Here is a 13,072-nt window from a genome sequence, read left to right as displayed (position 1 = left end):
CTTTTTCTGCATCTATTGAAATGATCATATACTTCTTATCTTTTTCTTATGATTTATCACATAGATTTCTTTGTGAGTGTTGAACCACTCAATTTATATCCTCCTGGGAATAAATCCCAATGAATCGTGGTGAATGACTTTTTAAAATGTATTGTTGGATCTCATTTGCTAGCATCTTGTTGAGGATTTTTGTTACCTATGTTCATCAGAGATTTTAGCCTGTAGTTCTCTTTTTGCTTTGTGGCCCCTTTATCTGGTTTTGGTATCAGGTAATGTTGGCCTCATAGAATGAATTTGAAAGTTTTCCTTACTTTCTATTTTTTGGAATAGTTTGAGAATAGGTGTTAACTCTTCTTTAAATGTTTGGTAGAATTCACCCATGAAATCCTCTGGTTCTGTCTTTTTGTTTGTGGAAGTTTTATGATTTCTGATTCAACTTCATTGCTGGTAGTCAATCTGTTAAAATTTTTTATTTCTTCCTGATTTAGTTTTGGTAGTTTATATGTTTCTGGAAATTTATTGTTTCTTCTAGGTTGTTCAGTTTGTTGAACGGGCATATCATTTTTCGTACTATTGTCTTACAATTGTTTATATTTCTGTGGTATTGGTTATTTCTCCTCTTTCATTTCTGATTTTCTTTTGGTTTCTCTCTCTCTCTTTTTGATGAGTTTGGCTACAGGTTTATCAATTTTGTTTATCTTTTTAAAGAACGAGTTCCTGATTTCATTGATCTGTCTATTGTATTTTTTGTTTGTTTGTTTCTCTATTATTTATTTCTGCTCTAACCTTCATTATTTTCTTCCTTCTCCTGGTTTTGTGTTTTGTTTGTTGTTTTTTTCTAGATCCTTTAGGTGTGAGTTTAGGTTGTTGAGATTTTGGGGTTTTTTTTTGCTTCTTTAGGTAGGTCTGAATTTTTGTAAACTTCCCTCTTAGATCTGCTTTTGCTGGATCCCAAAGGTTTTGGACCAATGTGTTCTCATTTTCCTTTGTTTCCATGTAACTTTTGATTTCTTTCATTTCTTGGTTGACCCTTTCATTGTTTAGTAGCATGTTATTTAATCTCCATGTATTTGTGTTCTTTCCAGGTTTTTTCCTGTGGTTGATTTCTAGTTTCATAGAGTTGTGGCCAGAAAAGATGCATGGCACTACTCAGATCTTTTTGAGTTTGTTGAGACTTATTTTGTGGGCTAACATGTTATCTATTTTTGAGAATATTCCATATGCACTTAAAAAGAACATCTTTTCCAGTGTTTTAGCATGGAATGTTCTGATTATATATGTTAAATCCATCTGGTCCAGTGTGTCATTCAAAGTCAATATTTCCTTGTTAATTTTCTGTTTGGATGATCTGTCAATTGATGTAAATAGGTGTTGAAGTCCCCTATATTATTTTATTACTATCAATTAGTTCCTTTGCCTTTGTTATTAACTGCTTTATGTATTTGGGTGCTCTTATGTTTGGTGCATAAATATTTACAATTGTTATATCTTGTTGGATTGTTATCTTAATGATTATATAGTGTCCTTCTTTGTCTCCTGTTACAGTCTTTCTCTTAAAGTCTGTTTTGTCTGGTATATGTATTGCTTCCCTTGGCTTTCTTTTGACATCCATTTGCATGATAAATGTTTCTTTTTCCTTTCACTTTCAGTCTGCAGGCATCTTTAGGCCTGAAATGAGTCTCTTGCCAGCAGGATATAGGTGGGTCTTGTTTTTTTTTTAATCTACTCTGTCACTTTATATCTTTTGACTGGAGCATTTAGTCCTTTTAAATTCAAAGTAACTATTGATAGATATGTATTTATTGCCATTTTGTTACTTGTTTTGTGGTTGTTTTTGTAGTTTTTTTCTGATTCTTCTCTTGTTGTCTTTCATGGTTTGTTGACTTTCTTTAGTGATATATTTGGATTCCCTTCTCTTTATTCTTTGCATATCTATTACTGGTTTTTGATTTGCGGTTACCAATAGATCTGTACATACAATTAGAGTCATTAATAATTGTGATGATCCAATTACCCCAAATTTTTTCTGCAGTTTTCAGCACTTTGAATATACTATCTCACTCTCTCCTTGCCTATAAGGTTTCTGCTGAAAAATCGCTTATGGTCTTATGGATATTCCCTGTTTTTTTTTTTTTTAATGTTTATTCATTTATTTTGAGAGAGAGAGAGACAGAGCAGGTGAGCAGGCGAGCAAGCAGGGGAGGGGTAGAGCCAGGGAAGGAGAGAAAGAATTCCAAGCAGGCAATGTGTTATTCATGCAGAGCCTCACATGAGGCTTGATCTCATGAACCATCTCAAGAATCATGAGATCATGACTTGAACTGAAATTAAAGTCAGATGCTTAACTGACTGAGCCCCTCTGGTGCTCCAGGAATTCCCTAATTTTTGAGGATTATTTTCTTTTGCTGCTTCTAAGCTTCTTTCTTTGTTCTTGATTTTACCATTTTGTTATAATGTATCTTGGGAAGATCATTAGGGTTGAAATTTTGGGGGATCTATGGGCTTTATGAACTTGGATGTCCATCTCTCTCCTCAGATTTGGAAAGTTGTTAGCCATTATTTCTTTACCTAACATTACTACCTCCTTTTCCCTCTTTTTTCCTTCTGGAACTCCAATAATGTGTAGATTTTTTTTCTCTTGATGGTATCCTATAGTTCATGTAGGCATTTCATCACTTTTTTTCATTCTTTGTCCTTTGGCTTCTTTGACTAGATGATATCAAGTGAACTGTCTTGAAGTTTACTAATTCTTTCATCTGCTTTGTCAAGTTTGATTTTTAAGCTCTCTTTAAAAAAAATTTTTTTTTAATGTTTTATGTATATCTGAGAGAGAGTGAGAGAGAGAGACAGCATGAGCAGGGGAGGGTCAGAGAGAGAGAGGGAGATACAGAATCCGAAACAGGCTCCAGACTCTGAGCTGGCAGTCAGCACAGAGCAGGATGCAAGACTCGAACCCATGAACTGTAAGATAATGACCTGAGTCGAAGTCGGACGCTTAACCAACTGAGCCACCCAGGCACCTCATGATTTTGAAACTCTGTTGAATTCTTTGGTTCAGTAATATTTGATTCTAGGTTTCTGTTTCTTTGGTGAACTTATCATTTTGTTCATGCATAGTTTTCCTATTTTCTTTTAATTGTCAATCTGTGTTTTTCTTGTAGTTTACTAAATTTCTTTTAGGTGGTTATTCTGAATCTTTGCCAGAGACCATAGATCTCTATTTCTTTTTTCTCTTTCTTTTTTTTTAAATGTTTTTAATTTATTTCTGAGAGAGAGAGAGACAGCATGAGCAGGGGAGGGTCAGAGAGAGAGGGAGACACAGAATCTGAAACAGGCTCCTGACAGCCAGCACAGAGCCCCACGTGGGGCTTGAACCCACGAACCATGAGATCATGACCTGAGCCGAAGTCGGACACTTAACTGACTGAGCTACCCAGGTGCCCTATCTTTTTTTCTCTTTCGAAATTTATTTTTAAATTTATTTTGAGAGAGAGAGGAGAGAGCGAGTGCACACAGCAGGGGAAGAGCAGAGAGAAAGAGAGGGAGAGAGAGAATCCCAAGCAAGCTCCGCACTGCCAGTGGAGAGCCCAATGTGGGTCTCAAACTCATGAGCTGGTGAGATCATGACCTGAGTGGAAATCAACAATAGCACACTTAACTGATTGAACCACCCAGGTGCCCCATCTCTTTCCAAGTTTTTATTTAAATTCCAGCTAGTTCATATATAATGCAATATTAGTTTCAGGTATAGACTTTAGTGATTCATCACTTACATACAACACCTGATGCTAATCACAAGTGCCTTCCTTAATACTCTTCACTTGTTTAACCCATTCCTCATGTCCACAACCCCTCCAGCAACCAACAGTTGTTCTCCATAGTTAAGAGTCTGTTTGTTGATTTGCTTCTCTTTTTTCCCTTCACTGTGTTCATTTGTTTTGTTTCTTAAATTCCACATAGGAGTGATATCATGATATTTGTCTTTCCCTAACTGACTTATCTCACATAGCATTATACTGTCTAGCCCCATCCATACAATTGCAAATGGCAAGATTTCATTCTTTTTTTATGACCTATATCTTTTAAAAAATTTTTAAAACTTTTTAATGTTTATTAATTTTGAGAGAGAGAGAGAGACAGAGAGTGAGCAAGGGAAAGGCAGAGAGAGAGGAAGACACGGAATTTGAAGCAGGCTCCAGGCTCTGAGCTGTTAGCACAGAGCCTGACGTGGGACTCAAAACCACGAACTGTGAAATCATAACTTGAACTGAAATTGGATACTTAACCGACTGAGCCACCCAGGTGCCCCTATCCCACATCTTCTTTATCCATTTATCAATTGATGGATTTCTTCAGGGTCAATTATCGAAGTTTTATTAGTTTCCTTTGGTGGTGTCATGTTTTCTTGATTATTCATGATTCTTGTGGCCTTGTGTTGGTGTTTGCACATTTGAGGAAGTAGGCACCTCCTTCAGTCTTTACAGATTGGCTTTGCCAGGGAAAACCCTTCACCAGTCAGCGCATCTAGAGATTTGGGTGGGGTGTCTGCTGGAGTCCTTTGGCAAGCAAGACAGTTGCCTCGTTCATCAAGTGGGCTGGCCTTGAGAGTGGGGCTGGGTTCATTGGGCTGAGCCTGGTACCTGAGTCTGTAGTAGTGTTCGTGGGGTCTGGTCTATGTGGGTGGGACTGAATCCTGGGTCTGAAGAATTGACCAGGGGCTGAGACCACTGGGATGTGCCTGTGTCTGTGAGCTGGCTGGGAGCATGGGTCTGTGAGAGACAGCCTGAAAGCTGGGTCCGTGGGGCTGGGTCCTGGGTCCCTGAAAGCTGGGTCCTGGTTCTAAGGTGGGCTGAGTGCATGAGTCTGTAGGAGCTGGTCTAGGAAACGATTTATGAAAGCTGGCTTGGTGCTGGGTGAGTACTAGTGCTGTGTCATCAGTGAAGTTGGACACTAATTTCACTCTCTCTTTCCCTTGGGAAAGGTGTCTCTGTCAACGGGGTTGCCCAGTCTTGGGGGAGGGAATGATGGGGGTTATGTGAAATTTCTTTCCTACCCACTAAGTGTGTTTTTTCTTATCACTGTGCTTCATCTAGGTGTTGTAAATCCTTACCTGGAATTCTTAGTTCTCGTGAAGGCATTTTTGCACATGGATAGTTGTTCAAATTAATACTTCTGGGAAAGGATGAACCTTAGGTTTTCCTGTACCACCATTTTGCTGCTGTCATTCTCAAGTGAATGTTGCTAGAGAAGAGGAACAAGAGCTGAACCTTCAGATGTGCACTTCAACTTTAAGAGATTATGGAGAAGAGATGGAACCAGTAAAGGAGACTAAGAAGTGCAATCAGTGAGGTAGGAGGAAAACTAAGAGCATTGTGTATCTTGGGAGGCAAGTTTATAAAAGAGAAAGTTATTGGTTATGTCAAATGTTGCTGGTAGGTAATTTGAGATGAGGACTTACCATTGGATTAGTAATATGGCAAAAGATTCTAGACCATGGGGATTTTCAATTTCTTACAGCAAATTATTTTTTTTAAATGTTTATATATTTATTTTAAGAGATTGAGAGAGTACAAGTGGGGGAGAGGGGCACAGGGAGAGAGAATCCCAAGCTGAGCATGGACTCTGACACAGGGCTCGATCTCATGACTGTGAGATTATGACCTGAGCTGAAATCAAGAGTAGGACGCTTCACCAACTGAGCCACCTGGGCACCCCTCTAACAGTATTTTAACTTGTAGTCTCACTTTTACAGCTCCAAAGCCAATAACTTGTAAAAACTGCAAAGAAGTTTGAGAAGCAGTAAGCAGTGAAAAGTAGAAAGAAAAACAGTGTGATATCTCAGAACCCAAGGAAAGAAAGGGATTCAAGAAGGAAGGGAGATATACTGTATACTGCTATTGTTATTTTAAATGAAATGGGTTTGGCAACCAGTGGGCTTGGCAACATTGAGGTTGTGGTTGACCCTGACAAGAGAAGTTTCATTGGTGTGATGGCAGAAGCGTGTTTAGACTGGGTTTAAAAAAAGAATGTGAAGAAGTAGATAGTGAATATCCCAACCTTCTGAGAAGTTTTTCTATAAAGAATAATGGAAATGGGAGGGAGAGAGAGGAAAGAGAGCTGAAAGGGCATGCAAAGGACCATTTGATTGGTTGTGAATGATAGCATCCAAGCCAGAGAAGGAGTTAAGGGTGTCAAATAATGAATGATAGTAGAATCATTGGGAAGCCATTTTGGGTTGAAGAAATTTTGGAAAGAAGGGAAGAAAGAGGGAGTAATTTGGGAAGTTGTGGTCATGCTAGGTAGCTTGGAATTGAGGTTTTAGAGGTAGTGTAGTTACAGTAAATGACAAAGTCTAGGGTAAGAATGTGGGAGTGGGTGGTTAATAAGGCCACTGGGTGAAGTGATGATGTCAAAAATCAAGAGGCCAGAGTGTTGTTTGGCTCATGTATGTAGTTATTCAAGTCACCAAGAAAGATAACCAGTTTAATGGTAGAGTGGAAGTAAGTCATTTGCTAACATTTCAGTGAACAAAGGGCACTTTAGGGGGTAACTGAACAAGGAATGGTATAATCTGATGGCATGTGTTTTAAGGGAGCTACAATTTTTGAGGAGAAGGGAGGCAATGATCTGTAAGAGGCAATGGGGAGCAAGCAAGGCACACACTCCATCTCCAGCATCAGAAATATGTGGAGTGAAAACAGCCACTACCTGAGGGAACTACATAGGAAGCAGGTTTTCAAAGGATAGGAGGTTTCAGTTAGAGAAGGACTAATGTGAAGAGAATTTTCAGAAGAGAAGTTGAGGATCTAGGGGATTTAAAAAATGACAGATCACTTGGGGGTAATGAAGGGTGATAGACAGCTTATAATTCTGGTGTTGGTTAAGGTAGACAAGGAGTAATAACATGATGCAAATAGTCCTGAAGTTCTCTTTGGGGAAGGAATATCAACTCCAATTATAACTTCTTCAGGGCTTGGTTTCTTAATCAGTGGGCAGGGTGGCTAGAGTCAGTTCATGTAATGCCTTTGGAAGTTATAGTAAGGAGTTTGGAATTTAAGTAATGAGAAGCCATCAGAGGGTTTTAGGAAAGAAAATGACATAAGATTTATATTTTAAAAAGATCAAACCTCAAGGAGCTGTTTTCCTCATTCTGTCTCATTCTGACTTTCATAGCAGCAGTTAGCTCTGCCAGATTTCTGTAGCCAATCCTGTTTCAACTTGGCTGCCATTTGGAAAGTATGTCACATATCCTAGCCTATGGAGTGTTCTCACCTTTGCACACAAGTTCTTATGGTCTCTTGTCCCTTCACGTGTGTGAGATCACACTTCTTGGATACTTTGTAGTTGTTAATTTGTTTTAACCAGTGGATTTTGAGTGGAGCATGTAATTGCAGGTTTGAGACATTCTGTGTCTCTTTGTGTTTCCTATTGTGATCCTTAAAGCATAGCACTTAGAGATGGCAGCTTAATAAGCAGATGTGGGAAGAGCACACAAGCAGAGTTCACTGCTGATCCACATCGGATATATAGTATGAGAGATTATGAACTTTTGTTACTTAAGCCACTGAGATTTGGGGATGTTTGCTACTACAGTGCACCAGTACACCGCCTCTCTTAATTGCATTTTAATGGGATGAAAGACTTAAAGTCAAATAATTTAATCCTTTGTAATTATTAAAAGATAAATGATGGGGAATACGTCTTTCTAAAAAGGCTATATGTATCTCTTAGACTTCTGAAAATATGCTTAGAGTACCTTTGTGAAAATCTGGTTCTGCTTTTAATTTATTTACCTATGGATATACCTGAGAAAAAGATAAAATAGCTCTTAGAATAATGTCAAGTAAGGTAACATTAACAGAGGATTTATTTATGGCTGTCTCTACAAAGAAATAGATAGCCATGTGGTTCAAAATATGCTTGAAAATGTTCAGAAGAGAAAGACTTTGGCCCTTTAAACACCAAGTAGGTGATGGAAAAGCTTATGAAAATGACTTGAAATTTATGTAATAAAGACATTACTCATCCATTCTTTATTCTTTTACTAATTGAACATTTATTGAGTGCCTATTATGGACATGACATTGTGTTCTATTCTACAAAAGCCATTATTTTTGCCCTCAAGCCCAGGAATCGAAGCCATTACCCATAGCTGGGATAGAAGATGAATAGGGAGAAGGGAGTACACTTAGTAGCCGCTACAAGCCTCCTTGCTCATAATTGAATCCTTGTTGGAAGCTTACTGGGGATAAGGGTGAAGGAAAAATATACTGCTTTCTCAGATACCATGATCTTGGGCCCATTTCCTTTTAAAGAGAAAAAAGTAGACCCACATTGTTGAGAAGATATATGGGCACGGAAAAGAGAAGCTTCTTGAGAGAAGCTGGGAGCCACAGGTGGACTGATATGGGCTTTTTGTATGTTTTCAACTTCCTAAAGAGATTCATATCCTACAGACTTCTAACGAAAGCTTGTTGAGAGCTTGGAAAATGTGGGAAACGGATGGAAAGCCAAGGCTACTTAATATACTTACACTTAAGAGCAAACCTTAAAAGCAGTTTGAATGGTGGGACGTTGTATTGCTCAGTAGTTAGGCAGCTGGACTCTGGCAGAATCAGGCAGAATTGGCTTCTAAATCTGGTTCAGGCACTCAGCTGTGTGACCTTGTACAAGTTATTTTGCCTTTTTACAGCTTCCGGTTCTTATATGTAAAATGGAGTGGAATTTCTAGGCAAATCTAATAAATCCATATGAGGCTTACCTCGCTAATTCATTGCTTTCAGAATGCAGACTCTCAAATGATCAAGGACCTTCACTTAGAAAAATCAGTTCTGGGCTCCCTCATTCATTTGCCCATCCTTCCATCTATCAAAAGATTATTTATTCATCCTTTCAACTGATTGTTGAGGACCTACCATTGCTTGGCAATGCAGAGAGAATTGTGACCAAGAAGATATTATCCCTGCACTGCTGAACCTTACAGACTAGACGTGAGACATACTTTAAATATATAATCATTACTGTGATATACTAGTAATGAGAAAGCACAGACACTAGTAATGAGAAACCATAGAGAACATGGAGTTTATTCATCTTTTCATTTTCCACTCCTGAAATTCTATTTTATCATTTTCTTCATTTTCAGCTCCCATCACCAGTATCCTGCTATAGTCTGATTTCTTCCTACCCCACCCACAGTTTGCACATTTGCTGAAAATGGCTGATATCAACAATACTCTGTCAATCCTCATACTTTGATTCTTCATATTAATTGCTCTCTGAGACATTTCAGTTGCCAACCACCTGTGTTTCTTGAGACATTCTCTTCTCATGAATTCCGCAGATCCATTGCCTTTTCATCCCCCTGCCTCTTCTGCTCTTTAAATTTTGGGAGGTTCTTTAGAGTTTAATATTTGAACTTCTATATTTGCTTCTATTCTTCTATACTTCCACTCGTCCCACATCAATGATTATGGTATTACCATAATTTATTTATGTGGTATTACCTTACCATATGGTAAGGATTGCTAAATTCATAGATCTGATTTCAAGTCCAGATGCTTTGACACTAGGTCATTTAATTCATGCAAAATGAGATTTAACTTAATTCAAAACTAAAGCTATCATCTTCACAAACTTTTTTCCTCTTCTTTTTATATCATTGAAATGAATGACATTTACTTGATCCTTTTATATTGAAATTCTGTGCTCCGAAAAACAAGATTTTTCCTACCCAAATTTCTCTTTGCCTATTTTTGCTTGTTTGACTTACTCCTGCTTGTTAAGACCCATTTTAAATGGCATCCCCTCTGAAAACATTTATTGACTCTAAGATTGGGCTACTTTTTAATCTATAAGATAGCTTTAATAGTTTCTTCCTACGAACACCTAACAGGTTGTAATTTGTTTACTTCCAGGTCTCTCTCACTGGCCTGGAATTTAACTCTTTCTTGATATGTAGTAAATTGGAAGAGGGCTTGCTGCACAGTGAGGACTCATCCATTAAAGCTTCAATTTTGAAATTATTTAAAGATTCACAAGCTTTTTGACTATATCCTTGAAGGCTTGCTTTACCTGTTGGTTCCTTAGGGTATAAATGAAGGGGTTCAACAAAGGTGCGATGGTAGTAATCAGTAGAGCTACTCCCTTGTTAAAAGTGTTCTTTTCTTTTGCTGAGGGCTTAACGTATGTAAAGAAGCAGCTTCCATAAGAGAGAGAGATGACGATCATATGGGAAGAACAAGTGGAAAAGGCTTTTGTCCTTTGCTGGGAAGAGGGGAGCTTCAGAATAGTCCTGATGATGAACATATAGGAGAGAATCACTAACAGAAGAGTGACCACTAGTGTCACAGATGCCAAAAGAAAGGAAAGCTTCTCAATGAGACTTGTGTCTGAACAGGAGAGTTTCCGAAGGGGCTCATAGTCACAGAAATAGTGATTCAGCCTGTTAGATGCACAAAAGTCCTGTTGACTCATCAGAGAGATTAGTGGTATAATAGTCAATAACCCAGCCAGCCAAGAGTAGAGAACCAGCTGGATGCAGACTCTGCTGCTCATAATGGTCATGTAATGCAGGGGTTTGCATATGGCCACATAACGATCATAGGACATGGCGGCCAGAAGATAAAACTCTGTTGCCCCAAGGAATATTGCAAAGAAATACTGAGTTAAGCAGCCAGCAAAACTGCTACTCTTATTCCCGGTTGTGATGCTGATCAGGACCCTGGGAATGAAGATGTTTGTGAAGGACATGTCTAAGACAGAGAAGTTCCGGAGAAAGAAATACATGGGAGTCTGAAGGTGGGAGTCCAGCAAGGTGAGAATGAGGATAATCAGATTTCCTATGATGCTGAGTAAATAGGCGAGGAACAGAAAAGTGAAAACCACCACCTTAAGTTCAGGGACATCTGTTAGACCCAGCAAGATAAATTCAGTCAACATGGTTTTATTTTTCATTGTTGAAAAATTTTGAGTCTTAAGGTAAAAAAGTGATAATAATAAAAGGTGAGAAAGGAAGAGATGCTCTAAAATGGGCAGGTGAAATGTGAAGAGAACAAAGGGTGATGGACAGTGAACTTTTCCTCTGATGACGACCCAGACCAGTGGCCCATTTGAATTATATTGGATCCTTTCCAGTCTCATTTGCCCTGTATAGAAAAGTTCTTGCCATTATTTCCCCACATGGTACTCTTTCCAGTGCCAACATGAGGCAAATCTCTTCCTCACAGGTGATGTTCAGAAAGTTTGTGGAATGAGTTAAAAAAGGCATGCTTCCTGCAGCTACTCCTTTACAGAAGAGTTACTATTTTCCTCCCTGTATTCACTTTTCATAATTCCAATCGATTCTATACATTACCTTACTTCTTTGTCTACTTAGAATTGCTGTTTTTCTGGGGCACCTGGGTGGCTCAGTCAGTTGAGCGTCCGACTTTGGTTCAGATCATGATCTCACAGTTCATGGGTTGGCGGCCCCGTGTCAGGCTGTGTGCTGACAGCCAGCTCAGAGCCTGGAGCCTGTTTTGGATTCTGTATCGCCCTCTCTCTCTGACTCTCCCCTGCTCGCTCGCTCTCTCTCTCAGAAACAAATAAAACATTAAAAAAATTAAAAAAATTGCTGTTTTTCTTACTCTTATTGCTGTTTCTATCTTTTTCTCATATAATTATAGCAGTCTCTTATTTATATATTTAAATTATGTTTTTAAAGTTTATTTATTTTGTGAGAGAGACAGAGTGTAAGCAAGGAAGGGGCAAAGAGAGAGGGAGACACAGAATCTGAAGGAGGCTCCAGGCTCTGAGCTTTCAGCATATAGCCTGATGCGAGGCTGGAACACACAAACCGTGAGATCATGACCTTAGCTGAAGTTGGGCNGTAGGGACAGAGAGAGAGAGAAAGCAGAATCAGAAGGAGGCTCCAGGCTTTGAGCTGCCAGCACAGAGACTGACACAGGGCTGGAACCCAGAACTGTGAGATCATGACCTGAGCCAAAGTCAGATGCTTAACCGACTAAGCCACCCAGGAGCCCCCTGGTTTCTAGGAGACTCTATATTTAAGCACTTCAAGAGCATTTCAGGTCTCTACTCATTTGTGAACTCATGTGGTTAAAGAGTCACATTACGTAGGAGTGTCTTTACTGATTTATTCAAGAATTTTTCTGTGTGTTGGGGTGCCTGGGTGGCTTAGTTGGTTAAGCGTCCGACTTTCGCTTAGGTCATGATCTCACGGTTCGTGGGTTCGAGCCCCGCGTCAGGCTCTGTGCTGACTGCCAGCTCAGAGCCTGGAGCCTATTTCAGTCTGTGACTCCCTCTCTCTCTGACCCTCCCCTGCTCACGCTGTCTCTCTCTCTGTCTCCTAGAAATAAATAAACATTAAAAAAAAAAAAAGAATTTTTCTGTGTGTTGTTATAAATATTTATAAAGTAGGAGCCTTCAAGAATTTTTGACTGGAATGCATTCTAAATTTTATATCATTTTCTGGCATACATTTATATCTAACCTAAGTAATAGTTTTACAGAACAATTCTTTCTACATGGGATACAATATGATATTTTTTGTTTTATTCTATTTAAAACATTTTTATTTCAAATGCTGGTTGCAACCCATTAAATTGATTCCAACCTACTAATGGCTTGCACTCCACAGTTGGAATCAGGGATCAAGAGAAGTTACATAATGTTCTGGATGCCTTTGCCATCCTGGTTACCAACGTGGAATCTTCAGGGAGTGGATGAGTGTTCACATTTGTATCAGGTCAGGCTTCACAGCCACAGAGAAGTAAAATCAATGAAGTTTTAAACAGGGAACATACTTCCTCACTTGACTATCATATTAGTCATAGTAGGATTTTAGTCTTAACCATTCTTAGAGGTAAATAAAGATTGTAAGGCCACATAATTAAAAAATTATATATATATTTTTTCTTTTCTTTGTTTTAATTTTTGCATTTTCTACATTATTTGCCACCAAGTCTTATCTTGCATTTCATAGAAATAACTTCCAGGGCTTCTCATGTAGAAATAGTCTTCTGTTGTCTCTTATCAGTATAGTTGGTATTTACCTGTTTCTGTTCTTCCA

The 13,072-nt window shown here is 38.7% G+C and overlaps 1 protein-coding gene across 1 annotated transcript; it reads right to left on the bottom strand.

The window, feature by feature from the left end:
• Positions 1-10,026: 10,026 nt before the first annotated feature.
• On the bottom strand, positions 10,027-10,956 carry LOC144226125 (olfactory receptor 2AP1). The gene has a single exon (XM_077757427.1). It carries the CDS (start codon positions 10,954-10,956, stop codon positions 10,027-10,029), a length of 930 nt encoding a protein of 309 aa, XP_077613553.1.
• Positions 10,957-13,072: the final 2,116 nt, after the last annotated feature.

This window comes from Crocuta crocuta, unplaced genomic scaffold (assembly GCF_008692635.1).
Source record: "Crocuta crocuta isolate KB4526 unplaced genomic scaffold, BGI_CrCroc_1.0 scaffold549, whole genome shotgun sequence".
Taxonomy (NCBI): Eukaryota; Metazoa; Chordata; class Mammalia; order Carnivora; family Hyaenidae; genus Crocuta; species Crocuta crocuta.
This window is presented reverse-complemented; position numbering and strand designations above follow the sequence as displayed.

Excerpts from the sequence above, each read along its gene's own strand:
- LOC144226125 (XM_077757427.1), bottom strand. The coding sequence starts at position 10,956 with ATGAAAAATAAAACCATGTTGACTGAATTTATCTTGCTGGGTCTAACA.